The sequence below is a fragment of the Apiospora kogelbergensis genome (assembly GCF_038363985.1).
Source record: "Apiospora kogelbergensis strain CBS 113332 chromosome Unknown utg000014l_segment0_segment0, whole genome shotgun sequence".
In the NCBI taxonomy this organism is placed as follows: domain Eukaryota; kingdom Fungi; phylum Ascomycota; class Sordariomycetes; order Amphisphaeriales; family Apiosporaceae; genus Apiospora; species Apiospora kogelbergensis.
In genome coordinates this window covers 37,597-53,268 of record NW_027117431.1, presented here as the reverse complement: position 1 = coordinate 53,268, position 15,672 = coordinate 37,597, and the positions used below count along the sequence as shown (strand labels likewise).

The window sequence follows — 15,672 nt, the reverse complement described above, 5'->3', positions numbered from 1 at the left end:
CCACGTAATCGAAGGCTTCTCAATCGCCATCCACCTGTCCACCTGTCTCCTGATCTGCGCATTCCCTTTCCTCTATTTGCCACGGCGACAGACCGGGCCTTGAAGAGACTCATGCTATAGGGAGCGGCGAGTCGCTTCCTTCTTCGCGCGATCCATGAGATCGGCCTCGACGTGTGGAAGACTCGAGCCCGTTGGGTTACGCGAGCCTGGCGGCCGCGCAAGCTCCGGATCTAGTATGCTCGTTAGGCGGGGGATGGACATACAGTAAGGAGCGGGCCACCTACCACTTGGCCGAGATCGGGGATTTTCTGGCCTCCGGGGACATACATGGCCACTTCCATCCGGCCACGGACAATATTCCAGTACATTGTCACGCTGAACACATTGCACATCTCTCCAAGCGCAAGCGCCTATCGCTGTAGCGATTCCCCCGACTTTCGTATTTTATCTTTCTCCCGCTTCTGGTGCATGTAGCATTCGCTCGGCGCAATTTGAGACGCTAACTTGGCGTTTGGCGGCGACTCCACCTGCAGCGGCTCCGTCTCCGGTGCAGCCTCCGTCACTTCTTCCGTCACGTCCCTCGGCACTGCGTGAGACCCTGGCTGTTGTGGAGATGGAGGTCGGGGTCGAGGTTCCGATGGCGGCTGTGGCAGGCACGCCTCGACTCCCTCCATTCTTGCCATCGTTGCGGACGCGAGCTCTTCCAGCAGCCGTTCCTTGGCCATGCACAGCTCCTGCATCATCGCGTTCTTCATGTTTTGTAATTCATCACGGCTACGGTTCCTCTCCCACTGGTATAGCCTCAAGTCTTCTTGAAAGCCCTCGAGCTTTTGCATCAGGATTGCGCTGATTTCCTCGGTGGCGTCGACAACGTGTCAAGGTTCATCTTCTTGCGGAAGTCGTGATCGTGGCGTCTGAGGCTCTGGACTGACGCACATCTCGCCCTCGCTAGCATCGTATTGGTAACTGTCGACGATGCCGTAGACTGCCATGGATCGCATTTATCTCGCTTTCTGAATGGTGATTTCGGGAGAACGAGGGCGATGTCTGATCGCCTTGAACCGGACGAGGCCCTGCGTCTGGGTTTTATAATCGGCGTAAAGTATACCCAGCGTAGGGTATTGCCGGCACACGTGCCAGCTCATTATCGACTCTAAAATCATTTGAGCCGCTTTGAGAGCCCGCAGCGCAATTGCCGTGCTTCGTACCTGGACGCTTATACTGCATCCTGTCTGGGTTGCGTAGGCATAACTAGAGATGCTGTAGAGAAGTTGCAGGTCGAGACAGTTTAGACTCTGGGAATCTGTTGTGGGGTTGGTTGGCATTGGCGGCCGTCGCCTCAGCGCTAGCTTAGGAGGCGCTGAGTCGAAATCGGCACCCTTGATTCAATACCTAGCGGCCTGGAGAGCTCGAAATGCTCGGTTCCTTTGTTCTTTTAGCGTTGGAAATGAATTTGTACTCTTCCGATTCTCATAGGAAGCCCTCATCAATGCGATGCTTGCCTTCAGGTTTTTCCTAGCAATATATTATGTAGCTGCATATGGACAAAACTGGATGCCAATTCGTTTGGATCTTTGGGTACAGAAACAGAGGAGCAGCTATTGCGGCCCGGCACCGAGTGGGCCAGGGAGTCTCTAATTGCGTGGAAGCGTATGCGGGGAAACCGCGTCACCGCGGTGAAAGGCAAACACCACTCTCCTTCTCGTCATCACCACTTCCTTTCGCACCTGCCCTGCCTTAATCAACCAACCGGCCATTGCACATCCTACCACCGGCCATTTATGTCACGCTGTAAAAGGTTACTTCTTGGGTTTGCTTGATGTATTCTGGTAATTGACCTTGTCCGTCTTAAGAAACTGAAGGATCTTTCTTCCGCACTCTCAACGATCATCCTTGACAGCGAGGATTCGCCGATCAACCCCGCAGCTTTACTACGATCCCCAATGTCTGATCCGGAGATTGCACAGCTCCGACGCGAAATCGAAGAGCTCACGCGTGCGAGAGAGGCGGCAGAGGCACGGGAGGAACAAGAGCGACGCGAGAGGGAGGCGGCAGAGGCACGAGAGAAACAAGAGCGACACGAGAAGGAACAAGAGCGACGCGAGAAGGAACAAGAGCGACGCGAGAGGGAGGCGGCAGAGGCACGAGAGAAATAAGAGCGACGCGAGAAGGAACAAGAGCGACGCGAGAAGGAGCAGCTCAGACACGAAAACCAACCGACTACGCTGGATGAATACCTACGGAACTGCCACACCCTCCTCTATAAAATCTTCAAGCTCGCCGACAAGTCTATATCTTCCACGGGATTCACAAAAGTCGACGGCAAGTTCTACCCGAAATGGCTTCGTCCTTGGACCCAGTTTGCCGACTCTCTCCGCCAACAACAGTTTGACGTCATCGTGGACGCCTGTGGAGATGAGCGACTCTTCCACCAAGAAAGCACAACCCGAGACATAGGAAGCTCCAATTCCCACAAGCTGGCGGGCAACGAGAACGCGGTCGCTTCTTTTGAAAAGGTCGCAGTCGAGGATCCTGTCTTTGCTATTCTCCGGCATTTGGGTGGCCAGGAAGCCATACGTGCGAAATACGGATTCAGCCGGCTACGGTTCAGCGACAACAATCGCGAAATCACGCACGCGAGCGGCGGAACCCCACTGCCGAACGAGGAGGACCTGGATAGCGAAGAGCCAGAGCGGCGGAGGACTGGGCCGAACAAACGAGCAGCGTCCGAGCTGAGAAGGAAGCCTCGATCGACAAACCCGGATGGAGCCGGGCTCCGAACGCGGCCCGGCGGGGACGAAAGCCTGGCGTTTGTATATGACTACAAGGCCGCTCACAAAATTGCGGCCGATCATGTGAATCTGGCCATTTCGAAGGAAACCTTGTTTATGGAAGTCGTTGAACAAGTGAACAGGACTACATCGAGGACGGGTGCCACGCAAGTGCAATCCGAAGCCGAAGCACGGCTGGCCATGGCGCTCACCCAAGTCTTTGACTACATGGTCACCTACGGGGTTGGGTATGGCTATGTGGCAGCGGGCGAGTCGCTGCTGCTGCTCCACGTCGACCGGGCCGATCCACAAACGCTGTTCTGCCACCCGTGTGTGCCCAGCAAAGATGTGGGCGACGCATCGTGCGAAAACTGGGCGGAACAACGGATCTACACGGCCGTGGCGCAGCTCAGCAGCTTTTGTCTGTTGAGTCTCCAATCGGATGCGCTTCAGGGACCTTTTCTCGACGCCGCTCTGAAGAGCGCGAAGGCGGTCCTGAAGACATGGGCAGAGCCGTACGAGGATGCCGCGCAGTTCTCCGCAGAGAAGACGGAGTCGTCGCAGGCGGCGTCATCGTCCCCTGCACGACGAGCCGATCCAGATTTTGTAGCCGACGAAAGCCCCATTGGCCGGAAAGTCGCCTTGCGGCCGAGGCCGTCCTGTAGGCCGTCGTCGTCGTCTCGCCGGGATGACGAGGGCGAGGACGAGGACGAGGACGGGCGGGAAGATGACTTGCCGCCGCCGTGGACAAGGTCGGTGGAAAAGCGGAAGGGCGGCCCATCGCATAGCAGCTCCGAGGAAGATGAAACGCGCCACTCGGCGCCTACGCGGCAATACTGCTCGCAGGCGTGCCTGCTAGGCCTCAAGAGGGGCTGGGACCTCGACGACGGCTGCCCGAATGTGCTCGCGCATCGTGTCGCGGGCGGAGATGGCCTGCGGCACCCTGTCACGGCCGACGAGTTCACACGCCTGGTCAGTGAGCAGCTGCGCGACAGTCCATACCGAGGTTGCTTAGGACTAGGTGGATGGGGTAAGAGGGGTGCGACAGGCGTGCTATTCAAAGTGGAACTTGGACCATACGGCTACACCTTTGTCGGCAAGGGGACACTGTCGGGTGGCCTCGAGCAGCTGCAGCACGAGTGCCGGGTCTACGCGCGGCTGGCGACGCTCGAGGGCTGGGTGGTGCCTGTGCACCTGGGCCTGGTGCACCTGGATTGGGGGTACGTGCTATTGGGGGGAGGAGGGTGGTGCACATGATGCTCATGTCGTGGGGCGGCGAGACAGCGGCGGACGCGGGCACGGAGGCGGCGGAGCTGGAGGCGCAGAGGCGTCGCTCGTCGGAGGCTGTGTGGGCGGCGGGGGTGGACCACGGCGACCTGCGCGATGCCAACCTGCTGTGGAACGTGGAGCGCGGGCGTGTTATGGTGATTGACTTTGACCAAGCCGTCGTCCGGCCAGCGCCCAAACACCGGCAGGTGTCTGCGGTCAGGAGGAAGAGGAAGCATGGTGCGGATCGGTTCGAGGGTTGTTCTCGGAAGCGTGGCCTGCTCTACAATCGTCTGCAGCCGGCGTAGATGGCGCAGAAGGAAACTTAGAGGCAAATGCCGAGCTACGAACAAAAATATAAATTCAATACATTTTAGTACCTTTATCACGTGCGATATGAAATATGGAATACAAGTGGGCGCCAGTGCCTTAGGCCGCGTGCTTTCTACCGTCGTCCCCTTCGCCTCTAGCCCGTTACGCCAGGGCGATCATTAGCCGATGCTTCATCAGCCGTCTCCTGGGGGTGACCTGCTTCTGTCATGGCTTTCTCGACCCGATGACGCGGATGGCACGCTGCGTTAACATGGCTCCTCTAGGCGCATCGACAGTCAGGCATGTCACGAAAGTCTGCAGGGACATACCGAAAGTGAATAGAGGCTCAAGTATTGTTCGCTTAGGGTCACATACACCTTCATTCCCAACTAGTGCCCAGTCCTGCTCTGTTCGCTGTTTCCTAGTACTCATCCTCTTTCCTATGCTTGACTCTTTTTCGGTCCCCGATCTCCTTTCGCACTTCTCGGCAAGTAGTCCAGTAGAGCTACTGCATTATCTTGCAACGGCTTATGCCTAGAGCTCGTCAACCCTCTCTCCTCGTCCATCTTCTGTGAACATCTCGTTAGAGAAAAAGCAATGCTACTAGAGATGTGGCAGCCGTACCTGTGTATTTTCAAGAAATGCGTCTAGTTGCTTCTTGTAGTCCCCCAAAGCGGCATTCGTGTTAATCAGTTGTACCTTATGTAGGCTCTCGGAGGGAAATGAGCATCTTCTTTGAGCTTCGGCAGATGCCATCGGAGTGGATTTGGGGGATATCACTGGAGAGTATCACAAAGACGGCGTGATACAGTCGCGCCAGTGAAAGGTACGCGTACGAAAATACTGACCTGTATCTACTTATTCTCGAGTCCTTCTTGAGAGTAATCCATGTTCTGGCGCGCGGCTTTCGCCTTGCTTCTATTGCGGATCAATTTGGAATTGGATCACGGCGATAGAAACAGCGCACGGGAGATAGTTGGATTTTCGGGTAGGAACCGGAGGCTGCACCGCTCCTGGCGCAGATGGGCGCGATTTCAGATGCCAGTTGGGTGAAGATGGTTCGACTGGATAGCTACTGTTCTGATACTAGAACGCATTTTGGCGAGAATGATTTGTGGCCCAGCTTGCCTTCGGCGCGTCTTTGACGAGGATAAATTCTTGCACCGTCCAGAGAGGCCGTGGAGTTGGCCCCCTAATCGCGCTAGTGCGCCATTGCTACTCTTCCGACACTGCACTCCGACGGTAGAGCCAACAGGTCTGCAGGCAACTATGAAGCCAGCATCCGAAACAGCGCGCGAGGATCTTTGAGCTCTCGACGGATGCGGCGATAGAGAATACGCTGCTGAATGATTCAGGCTCCGAGGCGACCGACCTTTGCCAGAACGGTACAAGCAGAGCGGTGGGAACGTCAGGCTCTGTCCTGCGCACCAGAACATGAGCTGCATCACAAATTGTCCGTCCGGCGTCCATTCCGTCTCTGAGTGCCACTTGAGGACGGTTCCGATTCTGCATTAGAATCAGGCCAACAAAACTCGGGAGCGAAAACAGCCCGTGAGACTTTTCGAGCTTACGCAGCAAAAATACAGTACTGCATGTCACTGGATGATTCGCGCTCCATTCGAATCGGCGCACCACGTCGATAATGGTACAATTGAATAATACGATCAGGGGGACTAGAATGGTTGTTGGGCCTCTCAGTACCATTTCTGCATACTACTCGGTGGGAATTGGAGGGACCTGAAAGTGCCTCGTGTGAGCCAGCAAGTGCGACACGGCCAACAACGGAGCACAACAATATCGGCGCTGCTGTTCGCTGGCTTTGCTCCTTTGGACCGGCGGCGCCACCAGCAGCTCTGCGTCCTGAGGTAGACATCTGCCCTACCGCCGCTTAACGACGCAGAGCTGGAGAGATAACTTTCGACCGACTACGAAAAGGCATTTCCTGATCGAGAGTCTAGCTTCGCAAGATGAACTGCACGTAAGTCACACCGTCAGTACTGCACCGGCCTCTTTTGACGACTGTACCTTGAGGTACGAAGCTAATAGGACCGGAAGTAGTTTTGGGTAGCATGGCCAAAAACAGATGCAGATAGCTGAGCTATGATACTGGTAGGTATGAACCAGAAGAGCTGCAGTGAGGCTTTCGGGTACAAGGAGCGCATGCTACTATTTGAGTACCTGGGAGAACAACCAGATGCGTTTCTGCTACCTCTCGTGAACGGACCGAACTAGCCCAAAGCAACGAGCCACAGAAGCACTTCGGCAGCCACGAGGGGCCCATACACATTGGAAGCGGCGGAATTGAGTCGTCGGCGAAGTCCAGCCATGCGGTCAGAACTTGTGCTAGCCGTGCCAGCCAAAAGCTACCACGAAGTGGACAGCAAGGGTCACCAGCCGTATAGGCCGTATGGGCCGTATGAGCAGTATGGCGGTCGCTACGCGTGGCAAGCAGGCACCGATGACATCTCACATGTTGACCAAGTATCCAATCTGGAGTAGGCCGTGGCAAAGGATTTCACAAGCGTAGATGACCAGCACGACCGCGAAAGCGCACTTCTACCGCCCCCAGCACTGGAAGCATTTGGTACTCTGGGATGGGCCACGTCCGTTTTCAGACGTCCGCTGGCAACCAGCATGTCAATGGGCGCCGGCAAGCGGTACAAACGTTGCGAGGGCCGTTTCTTCTGCATACTGTAATACGGCAGGTCGTCTACGGTACGTCCGTACGGGACCATAGCTACGCCAGCATGGGATTTGACGCAACATGGTTAGACCGGCTGCCAAGAAGCACTTCCTAATCGAGAAAGCGGTAGCTTCGCAACATGATCAACCCATAAATGGCAGGTTGGGTACTGTACTGTATTGCGCTGGTCACTTCTGGTTACTGGACCTCGAGGTACGAAGCCTGGAATATCGGAGTAGCTTTCGGTAGCATCATCAGGAAACGGTGCAAAACGAGTGTGCTTTGCCCAGAGATACGGGGAAGTACGAACCAGAACAGCAGCACGGGGATTCGGCGTACAGTGACCCCGAGCTACTCCGGGACTGCGTACGAGTACGGCCAGATGCATTTCGTCTGCCCTCGAACGCTGGGTATGTCGTAAGGACGGAACTAGCTTACACCAGAAAAATCCTCTGTCAAACTCTTGCGACTGTCGGCTCCCGTTCAGCTTGTCTGGCCGAGTGGGCGGATTCAACCCTCAGGCTCTTCGCGACATAGGTCGCTTCTAGCTGCCACGGTAGACACTGACTTCCCGGAAGGCCCGCTGTTCCTGGAGTGGCAGGTAGAGAAGACCCCGACGCTGAGATGGTGCGAAAAAGTGAGAAGCACAGGTCGGGCACGGTGCTGTACAGTCATCTTGAAGGGGCTTGCGTTTTTGCTCAAGGTGGCTCCGTCACAACTACGAGGAGACTACAGAGACTACAGAGACTACAGAGACTACAGAGACTACAGAGACTACAGAGACTACAGAGACTACAGAGACTACAGAGACAGCTGTCGTCTCCCAAGTCTAACCTCCGCCAAGGTCATTAGATTCAGATGGACCGCTCCGGACGACTTCGAGTGATGGCCCTCTGACGGTGGCAGTCAATCAACTTGAGCATGGTAAACACGAAAGCTGGAAAAAGTCGACATGACATACAGGCGCAGCATGAGCAAAATCCAATGTCTATTGGGTGACAGACAATCAAAAGGCGGTCCGCGCACTGGCACGAGGCCCAAAGCAGCTACGACCTACACAGCTCGACTGCTTGGCCGGCACAGGCCGAACACCCATTGGCCCGTTGGGTGGGGTTAGCACTAGCTGATCTCGAATTAGCGCCATGCGCTGCCCATTTTGTTGGACCTGTCCTGCTGTTATAAAGACCACTTGCCTCCCTTGCCTCCCTTTCTCTAGTGACCCAATCTGTCGGGACACATTCCTCCCTTCGGAATGCCCGAGCAACCGACAATCCCCGACAATCACCGACAATCGAGCAGTAACGTGCATCACCGAGACGAGATGCAGCGGCGTGGTCAATCCACTCCATCCGATGGCTGAAAGTTGCGACACGGGTCATGGAGCGAGGTCATATCGAAAGGACTACATTATCGAACCGATTTCAGTGTGACGAAGTGGTGGCCCATGGTGGACATGTCTGTCGCAACTCTTCCAACCTGCTTTTCACAGGCCTGCGCGTTCCCAGTCCTCATCCTGGCACGGAACCTCGCGCCGATTGCCAGCGCTCGCCGGGCGGCTTGACGAGGATGCTATGGCGAACTCCTGGCCAAGGGTGAGCGGCGATCCAGCTCCAGCTCGGTCCGAATGAAGGCGTGTTCGAGGGGTTTGGGTTACCCCTCTTCTACCGAACGTAGTGCGATTTCCAATAGTGTGTCAGCGCTTCAGAGCCTGATGTTCCCCCGCTCCGCTTGTACCGTTCTGGTAAAGCTCGGCCGCCTCGGAGCCTGAATCATTCAGCAGCGTATTCTCTATCGCCGCATCCGTCGAGAGCTCGAAGATCCTCGCGCGCTGTTTCCGGTCCTGGCTTCATAGTTGTCTGCAGACATGTTGGCCCTGCCGGAAGAGTAGCAATGGCGCACTAGAGCACTAGCGCAACCAGCGGCCAGGTCTAGAACCCACCGTTATTAGCGTGGATGGGTCGATGCGCACTTTCGGGTCCCTCTAATTCTTAAGTGATGGTGGGGGGCCGAAACAACCATTCTGGTCCGCACGACCGTAGTCTCCAATTTCACCCTTTTCGACGTGGTGCGCCGATTCGAATGAAGTGAGAATCATCCAGTAACATACAGTACTGCTTTCTGCTGCATCGGCTCGAATACACCCACGGGCTATTTCCGGTCCTGACGACTGTTGGTCCCTGCTGCTGTAGGGGCGCAGGGTCGGAAGAGTAGCAATGGACTAGTGCAATTGTTTGCAACATAAGCACCGAGTCAATTCGCGATTCCACGCCATTAGGGCCAACTGCACCTCCTCGGACCGCACAAGGACTTTTCGTCAAAACGGCCGAAGAGAAGTTGAGCCCGAATCCTTCCTGCCAGCATGGGTTTTGAAACTGAACCGCTGTACGTGGCCCTACCGACGGTGGTCTGATCTTCAATCGGCGAGCTATCAGACGATGCCGCTCTGAGTCAATACCCAGTCGTGTAGTTTAGTTAGAAACCACCGACGCAAACGAATTGACGCGCGCATGAGGGAGCCACATGGTGCATCCCCTAATGCAAAGCTAATGCGATCTGATTGCATCCCAAGATTGCCCAGTTTACCGTCCTAGCACCCCGCAGCCCATCTTGGGCTGTTGATTCGGGGTAGAGCAACGGAGTGTACAGCATGACCCGAAGACCATGTGCAAAGAAAACAACTTAGTGGAAACAACCCAAAACGCCGTTTTTGATTCACGTAATAGCAAAGGACCAACCGTTACCGGGACAACTACAAGCGGAATGATCTAATCGTGCATTGAAGAATGACATATGGTGCGAGCTACGTAGCACAGTCTGTACTATGTATGGGGCGCTTTGCAAAGAATTTCTGAAGAGCAGAAGCTGGCAAGGATTTTAGCTGGTTGTGGCAGCAAGACATCACGAATCAATCGTATTACACCCGACAGTATGGGTACGCTACGTGGAATGCCTAGACATACGACAAAGTACGAAACATAATATTAGCACGGGAGACTCAGCGTACAGTGACTCCGTGCTACTCCGGGACTACGTACCAGTAGGACCAGATGCATATCGACTGCCCGTCGAACGCTGGCAATATATTGTGAAGACTGGACTAGCCCAAATAAGGAAAAAAGACATTTGCCAAATACATGGGACCATTGGGTCTCATTCAGATTGTTGACTTCCAACTGCCACTGTAGAAGCTGACTGCTAGCAAACATTGCTATTCCTGTTAAGCGCTGAAACTCGCATGTATATTCTTGGCCTCTGTGAAGGCCTACCTGATTTGGGTTTAGACATGGTAGTGTTTAAGATCTCGAGTAACGCATGCTTTAATTCAGCACGTACCTTTGCAAGGTTAATTGTTGGGTGTACTTTTCACCGAAGACCGCATATATAAGCTTGCCTTGATTGTGCACCGCATTGAAGTTCGTCCCTGACTGGATGAAGCCTTTCAAGCACCCCGCGCTCGTTGTTTAGCCGGCAGCAGCCTTCAATCCTCGCAAACTCGACCCTTCAGCAAAGATGCCCTACTGCGACCGCGAAGACTCGCCTGAGACTGCAGCCCTGTTGGAGAACTATAACCGACGGCGTGTTCTCAAGGCGACATACGAGGAGAAGAAGGATAGATTCGCAAAAGAAGCCGAAGCGCTTCAGGAAGAGAAGGATAGGATCGCCCAAGAGCTACACATGGTCGACACCAAGTACAAAGCTCTACAGGCAGAACTCGCACAACTCAGCGCGGGGTATGAAGCTGACAAGACTGGTTTGAGCCACTCTTTGCGACACATGGTAAGTAAACATTCCAGTATACATACAGGTGAATCTGACGTTAACAACCACAAGCTTTGCGATATTGCCGTCACTCCAAGTGCGCCATCCTTGCCGAATCCTTTACCAACATCGAATGACACATCGATTGAAAATGTGCAGGTGGTATCATGCCAACTCAACTTGTCGCAGTCCAGCGTGGTAGAGGTGGATGCGCCAAGACCTACAAACAGTCAACCTAGTGCAACACGTACTGGTCGCATCAGCAGACCCCCGCGTCGTTACTCTTCCATTCCCGCGACGACCAGCCCGACTCGCCCTTCGCCCGATTCGTCTACGAAGAATACAAGGGCGGCTGCGAGAGGGTCATCATCCCAGCCTGGGCACCGGACCGTTACAAACGATACTCCACCTAACAACCGCGCGAAACGGGATCGACAATGTTATGAGGAAAGTCCTGGGGCCGCCTCTGGGCACGCACGGAAGAAGACAAAGACGGCGGCGGCGACTGAAGAACCATACAACGTCGATTTTGATGAAGTGTTCCAGAATGGACTCGCACTGCACAAGCATATGATCATACAATACCCGCCAGAAAGCGATCGATGGTACTTGTTACGGTGTGACGACCACGGGCTGCATTTCAATCAAAATCCGCTTCATGGGGCTGCGAGACATATGCGGGCGGCAGAACACCGGGGCCCCAAGAGACACCTAGACATCAACACTTTGAAGGATGCCGATTCGTGGTCTTTGGCCATCCAGACAATGGGACTCCGCGTATCAAATTGCGACGCGACGAAGGCCCAGCAGAACAACACAGCGTTTACCCAAGCGTTGGACGCTGGTTATAAACCTATCAAACCGGACTCGAACAAAAAGCCCGCCCCATCCCAGATCATTTCTCAGCCACAGCCAGCGCCACGAGAACAAGAGGTGCTAGGCGATGCATCCAGGCTGAGTACTGAACCAGAGTGGTCTGAAGAGAATGGCGGTGAACTTATTACACATCCTCTCGAGGGGAAGCCGTATCTTGGTTACTGGCGTTCTGGCTCGCGCGGACAAGGTTGGCACGCACTCGTCGTACTACCGCTTGGGCGTTTCGATGCGATTGGGCTGCATGGCAGTCTTCTCGAGACAGAATTGGCAAAGTCCATACCCGCATGCTACGATCGCCAAAGCGCTACTGATCTCCCATGGGCCGAGGGATACCGTGATGGAGAACGTCTCGTCGCGAAGCGCAGGTTCCCGGTTATGTGGTTTCTTGACGACCAAACATTTCCCCTGCGCAAGGATATGATGATGCCAACCCCAGCGTGGTACAACTGGCTGGCAGCTTCGGATCTTCGGCCATTCATCCCTATTTGCGAAACTGAAGGGAGCAAGCTAGCTCGCGGTCATTACGGCGCACTTGAATATGTCAATCAACGCGAAAGACTCAAGGTGGCCGGGCCTCGATGTAACGTCGAATCTAATGACAGCCTGATGGCTTCCACGGGTTTGTGTACTACCCCTGACCCAAGCAATCTGTCGTACTGTCGCTGACGCCAAATTCGATGGATAGGATTGTGCCCAGCACAGGGTTATACCAGCATTGCCGGAAATGCTGCCGACGAAGAGCACGAAAACCAACACCTCGAGTCAGTTGATGACAGCACTAGCACAAAACGCGGTCTTGTTGATGTATTCGATATTGATATTGAGGCTTCCAGAGACAGCAGTCAAAGCCACGATGTGGAGGGCTTTGAATTGGACTCGTGTCGTACCCGTCGACCTAGCATAACCGTACGCCCTATTGACGTCTCCGACTTCCATCCCAGATGTGGTGCCGGGGATGAGGGCATACCGCTCGACGGCACTGATGGTTGCACAGCCGACGAACCAACGAGAGCGACCCTTTCTGGCTACTTGCTGTCGTGTGGTAGAAACAGTGACAGCTCCATTGGTACGGCCACTCCACACGCATAATCAACCAAAGGCCACATTGACACTAACCCTGTAGCTGCCACCAGCAAAAGAGCAAACAGTCGTAGCCCGGCATGATATGTTGTATTCCAACCATAGCTACCATGGGCCCGAGCTCTTCAACGACACAGAAGGGATAACACCATTGGACGCCAACTTGGGAACCCAGAGGGCTCTCATGAAAGTGCAGAAGCTTCAGTCAGCACATCTCAGGAAACGCTGCTTCATGGCGTGCCATCAACTGCCGCGGCTCCCTCGATAGGAATCCACCAATCACCGGGCCTGGTGTCAGGCTTCGTAAAAAGTATGAAGGAATTGCGTTCGACTGGCGGTTCCCCAATCGATCCAATTGTATCCTCAAATGGAAGGACTGTCGCCTCTAATCATCGTGATCGCCCGGATGTGGACACTATGACTAACAGCGAATACCAGTGGTGCGCACCAAGGTCTCTCTTGGCGCACACTGCTGCGGCAGTGCTGCAGAGGGTGTCAGCTCAACCGGCACCATCTACCCTCTCCAACCCCAAGACGGGCCTCAGCTATGTACTCAATCGTGCCACCGTCTCAGCAAATGGAGGAGGAACAGCAGAAATGCAGCCGGATGGCTCTGAAACAGCGGGGAATATGGCTACTGCATTGTCGCTTCTGGAACCGAATACCACCCTTCATATCCCCTTGATACGCAACAGTTACCCTCACACGCCTGGAACACCTAGTATCACTTATCCGATGACCCCTCCCGTGAGCAGGGTCCCTCACCCACTTTGCCAAGGTAGTCCGCCTCAAGCTTATCCTCAAATGGCGAATGGTTTCGATCTACCTCATCAAGCGCATGGAGCTACTTTGAACGAGCTGCCTCGAACATCTATGTTTAAGTTCCACCCACAACCCATGGATCCAGCCCCTGCTTTACGGTCTGATATCTTGAGCCCTCCGTCAGGTAGAAGCAATATGCCCCAAGGTGGCATATTTTCTCCTGATACTCAGAGCCCGCTAATACCTCAGAACCGGTCTGCCCGTCAGGAAGATGAACAACCCATAAATATGATCAAAGCACGTCGTTACGGTATCTTACCCACTGTGTCTCAGTCTGCAGCTCTTTTGAGTGCGACGACACCCAAGGCCACTGTCGTCCCACAAAATGATGAATATGGCAAGTTCCCATGCCCACACTGTACCAACATTTACATTCACGCGAAACATCTTAAGCGCCATCTGTTGCGCCGTAAGTATAACCCCCTCCCTCAACCCTTTATGTCAACGGGACGAAGCTGCTGACTACAGGGACAGACACCGGCGAGCGCCCTTACATGTGTATATTGTGTCGCAATACTTTTTCCCGGAGTGATATCCTCAAGAGACATTTTCTTACGTGTTCCATCAAGAAAGGAAACCCCACTGGGGCAAGTCATTTGTCTCACTCAGGAGCTCACGTTAGGAATCGTGGGGTCACTCAACAAAAGCCCCAGGAAGGTGAAAAAGACCAGATGGTGGGCTAAACATTGTTTTTTCAACGACAAGAGAATTGAGCTGTTTTTTATGTCTTTTACTTAAGATACATTTCAATGGCGTTCGCTGGGATTGGTCCATAACCACAAGCCCATTCTTCAACAAATGTTGGTGACCGACTCACAATACATCCGACGTTGACATGCAAGTGCTGGCCGGGATGCTGGTATTCTCGATTTGAGCCAGAATGTTAGATGGCAATCGAATGCTTCGATCCAAATGTCACGAAATTTTGGGGTGTCTACGCGCGTTGCAGAGCCGAAGTTGATTGAGAAACAATGGCAGCACACAAGCCACGAGGGCGTTGTGTTTCTTGTCCAGCGGCAAGCACCACAGTGATTATTTGTGTAGAGTGATCATTCTAGGGTCAACAGAATCGTGGTGTATTGACCACCATCACCACCCGCGTTAGCGCCTTTATTTATCTAGATGGTAGTCCAGCTTTGAAAACTATGTTCGGGCGGATGACATGTGGTGCTGCTGACTAGCGACTTCGTCTTCGTAGTGTCATCAACTAAACTTGATAAAACCAGGGATTCTCACGAACATGTTCAACAATGTCACCTGGTGTGAATATTTGAGAGAGCTGGAGTGCTCTGTGTCCTTAAGTGCAAATGGCCGAAATTCATCGCAATCTCCTCGTGCTGTACGTCTTCCTTCTCAAAGCGATACAGTAGGTTTTCGAACTTTGTCTGACGTCGAAAATGCCTTTTAAGAAAGTCAGTCACTATTGCAAATTTGTGAAGGCAATTAACCCGCCGCGTGACGGCATTTGTAATGATTGGTTCTAGGTTGAAACGAAAAGAGATCAGTTCTTGAGACTACGGTTGTAGCGTTTTGTAGTGAAAGGCTGTTCGTATTCTAACAACCTAGGATCTAGTTGATTCCTGGTCTCTATACTCTAGCCAGGATGAGTTCATGATGGTGAGGATGGTGAGGATGGTGAGGATGGTGAGGATGGTGAGGATGGTGAGGATGGTGAGGATGGTGAGGATGGTGAGGATGGTGAGGATGGTGAGGATGGTGAGGATGGTGAGGATGGTGAGGATGGTGAGGATGGTGAGGATGGTGAGGATGGTGAGGATGGTGAGGATGGTGAGGATGGTGAGGATGGTGAGGATGGTGAGGATGGTGAGGATGGTGAGGATGGTGAGGATGGTGAGGATGGTGAGGATGGTGAGGATGGTGAGGATGGTGAGGATGGTGAGGATGGTGAGGATGGTGAGGATGGTGAGGATGGTAGGGTGGGGTAAATGGGATTGGCAGATAATTAGTTCACATCCGTTTGTCTAGACTGGAAAATGGTTTCACCGTAAACCGGCGAACGGTAAAGCTTACACCGCCCACTTTCCTCCCGTTATTTAGACTAGCGCACAACATACCAAGGACCCTGACTAAAATGAGGATACT

At 53.8% G+C, this 15,672-nt stretch overlaps 1 protein-coding gene across 1 annotated transcript; it reads left to right on the top strand.

Annotated features, from left to right (window-relative positions):
• Window positions 1-10,542: 10,542 nt before the first annotated feature.
• On the top strand, window positions 10,543-14,031 carry PG998_014773 (uncharacterized protein; the record flags this gene model as incomplete). The annotated part of the gene is made up of 5 exons (XM_066881589.1): window positions 10,543-10,809; window positions 10,864-12,286; window positions 12,353-12,733; window positions 12,801-12,951; window positions 13,176-14,031. 5 exons carry the CDS (start codon window positions 10,543-10,545, stop codon window positions 14,029-14,031), a joined length of 3,078 nt encoding a protein of 1,025 aa, XP_066723370.1.
• Window positions 14,032-15,672: the final 1,641 nt, after the last annotated feature.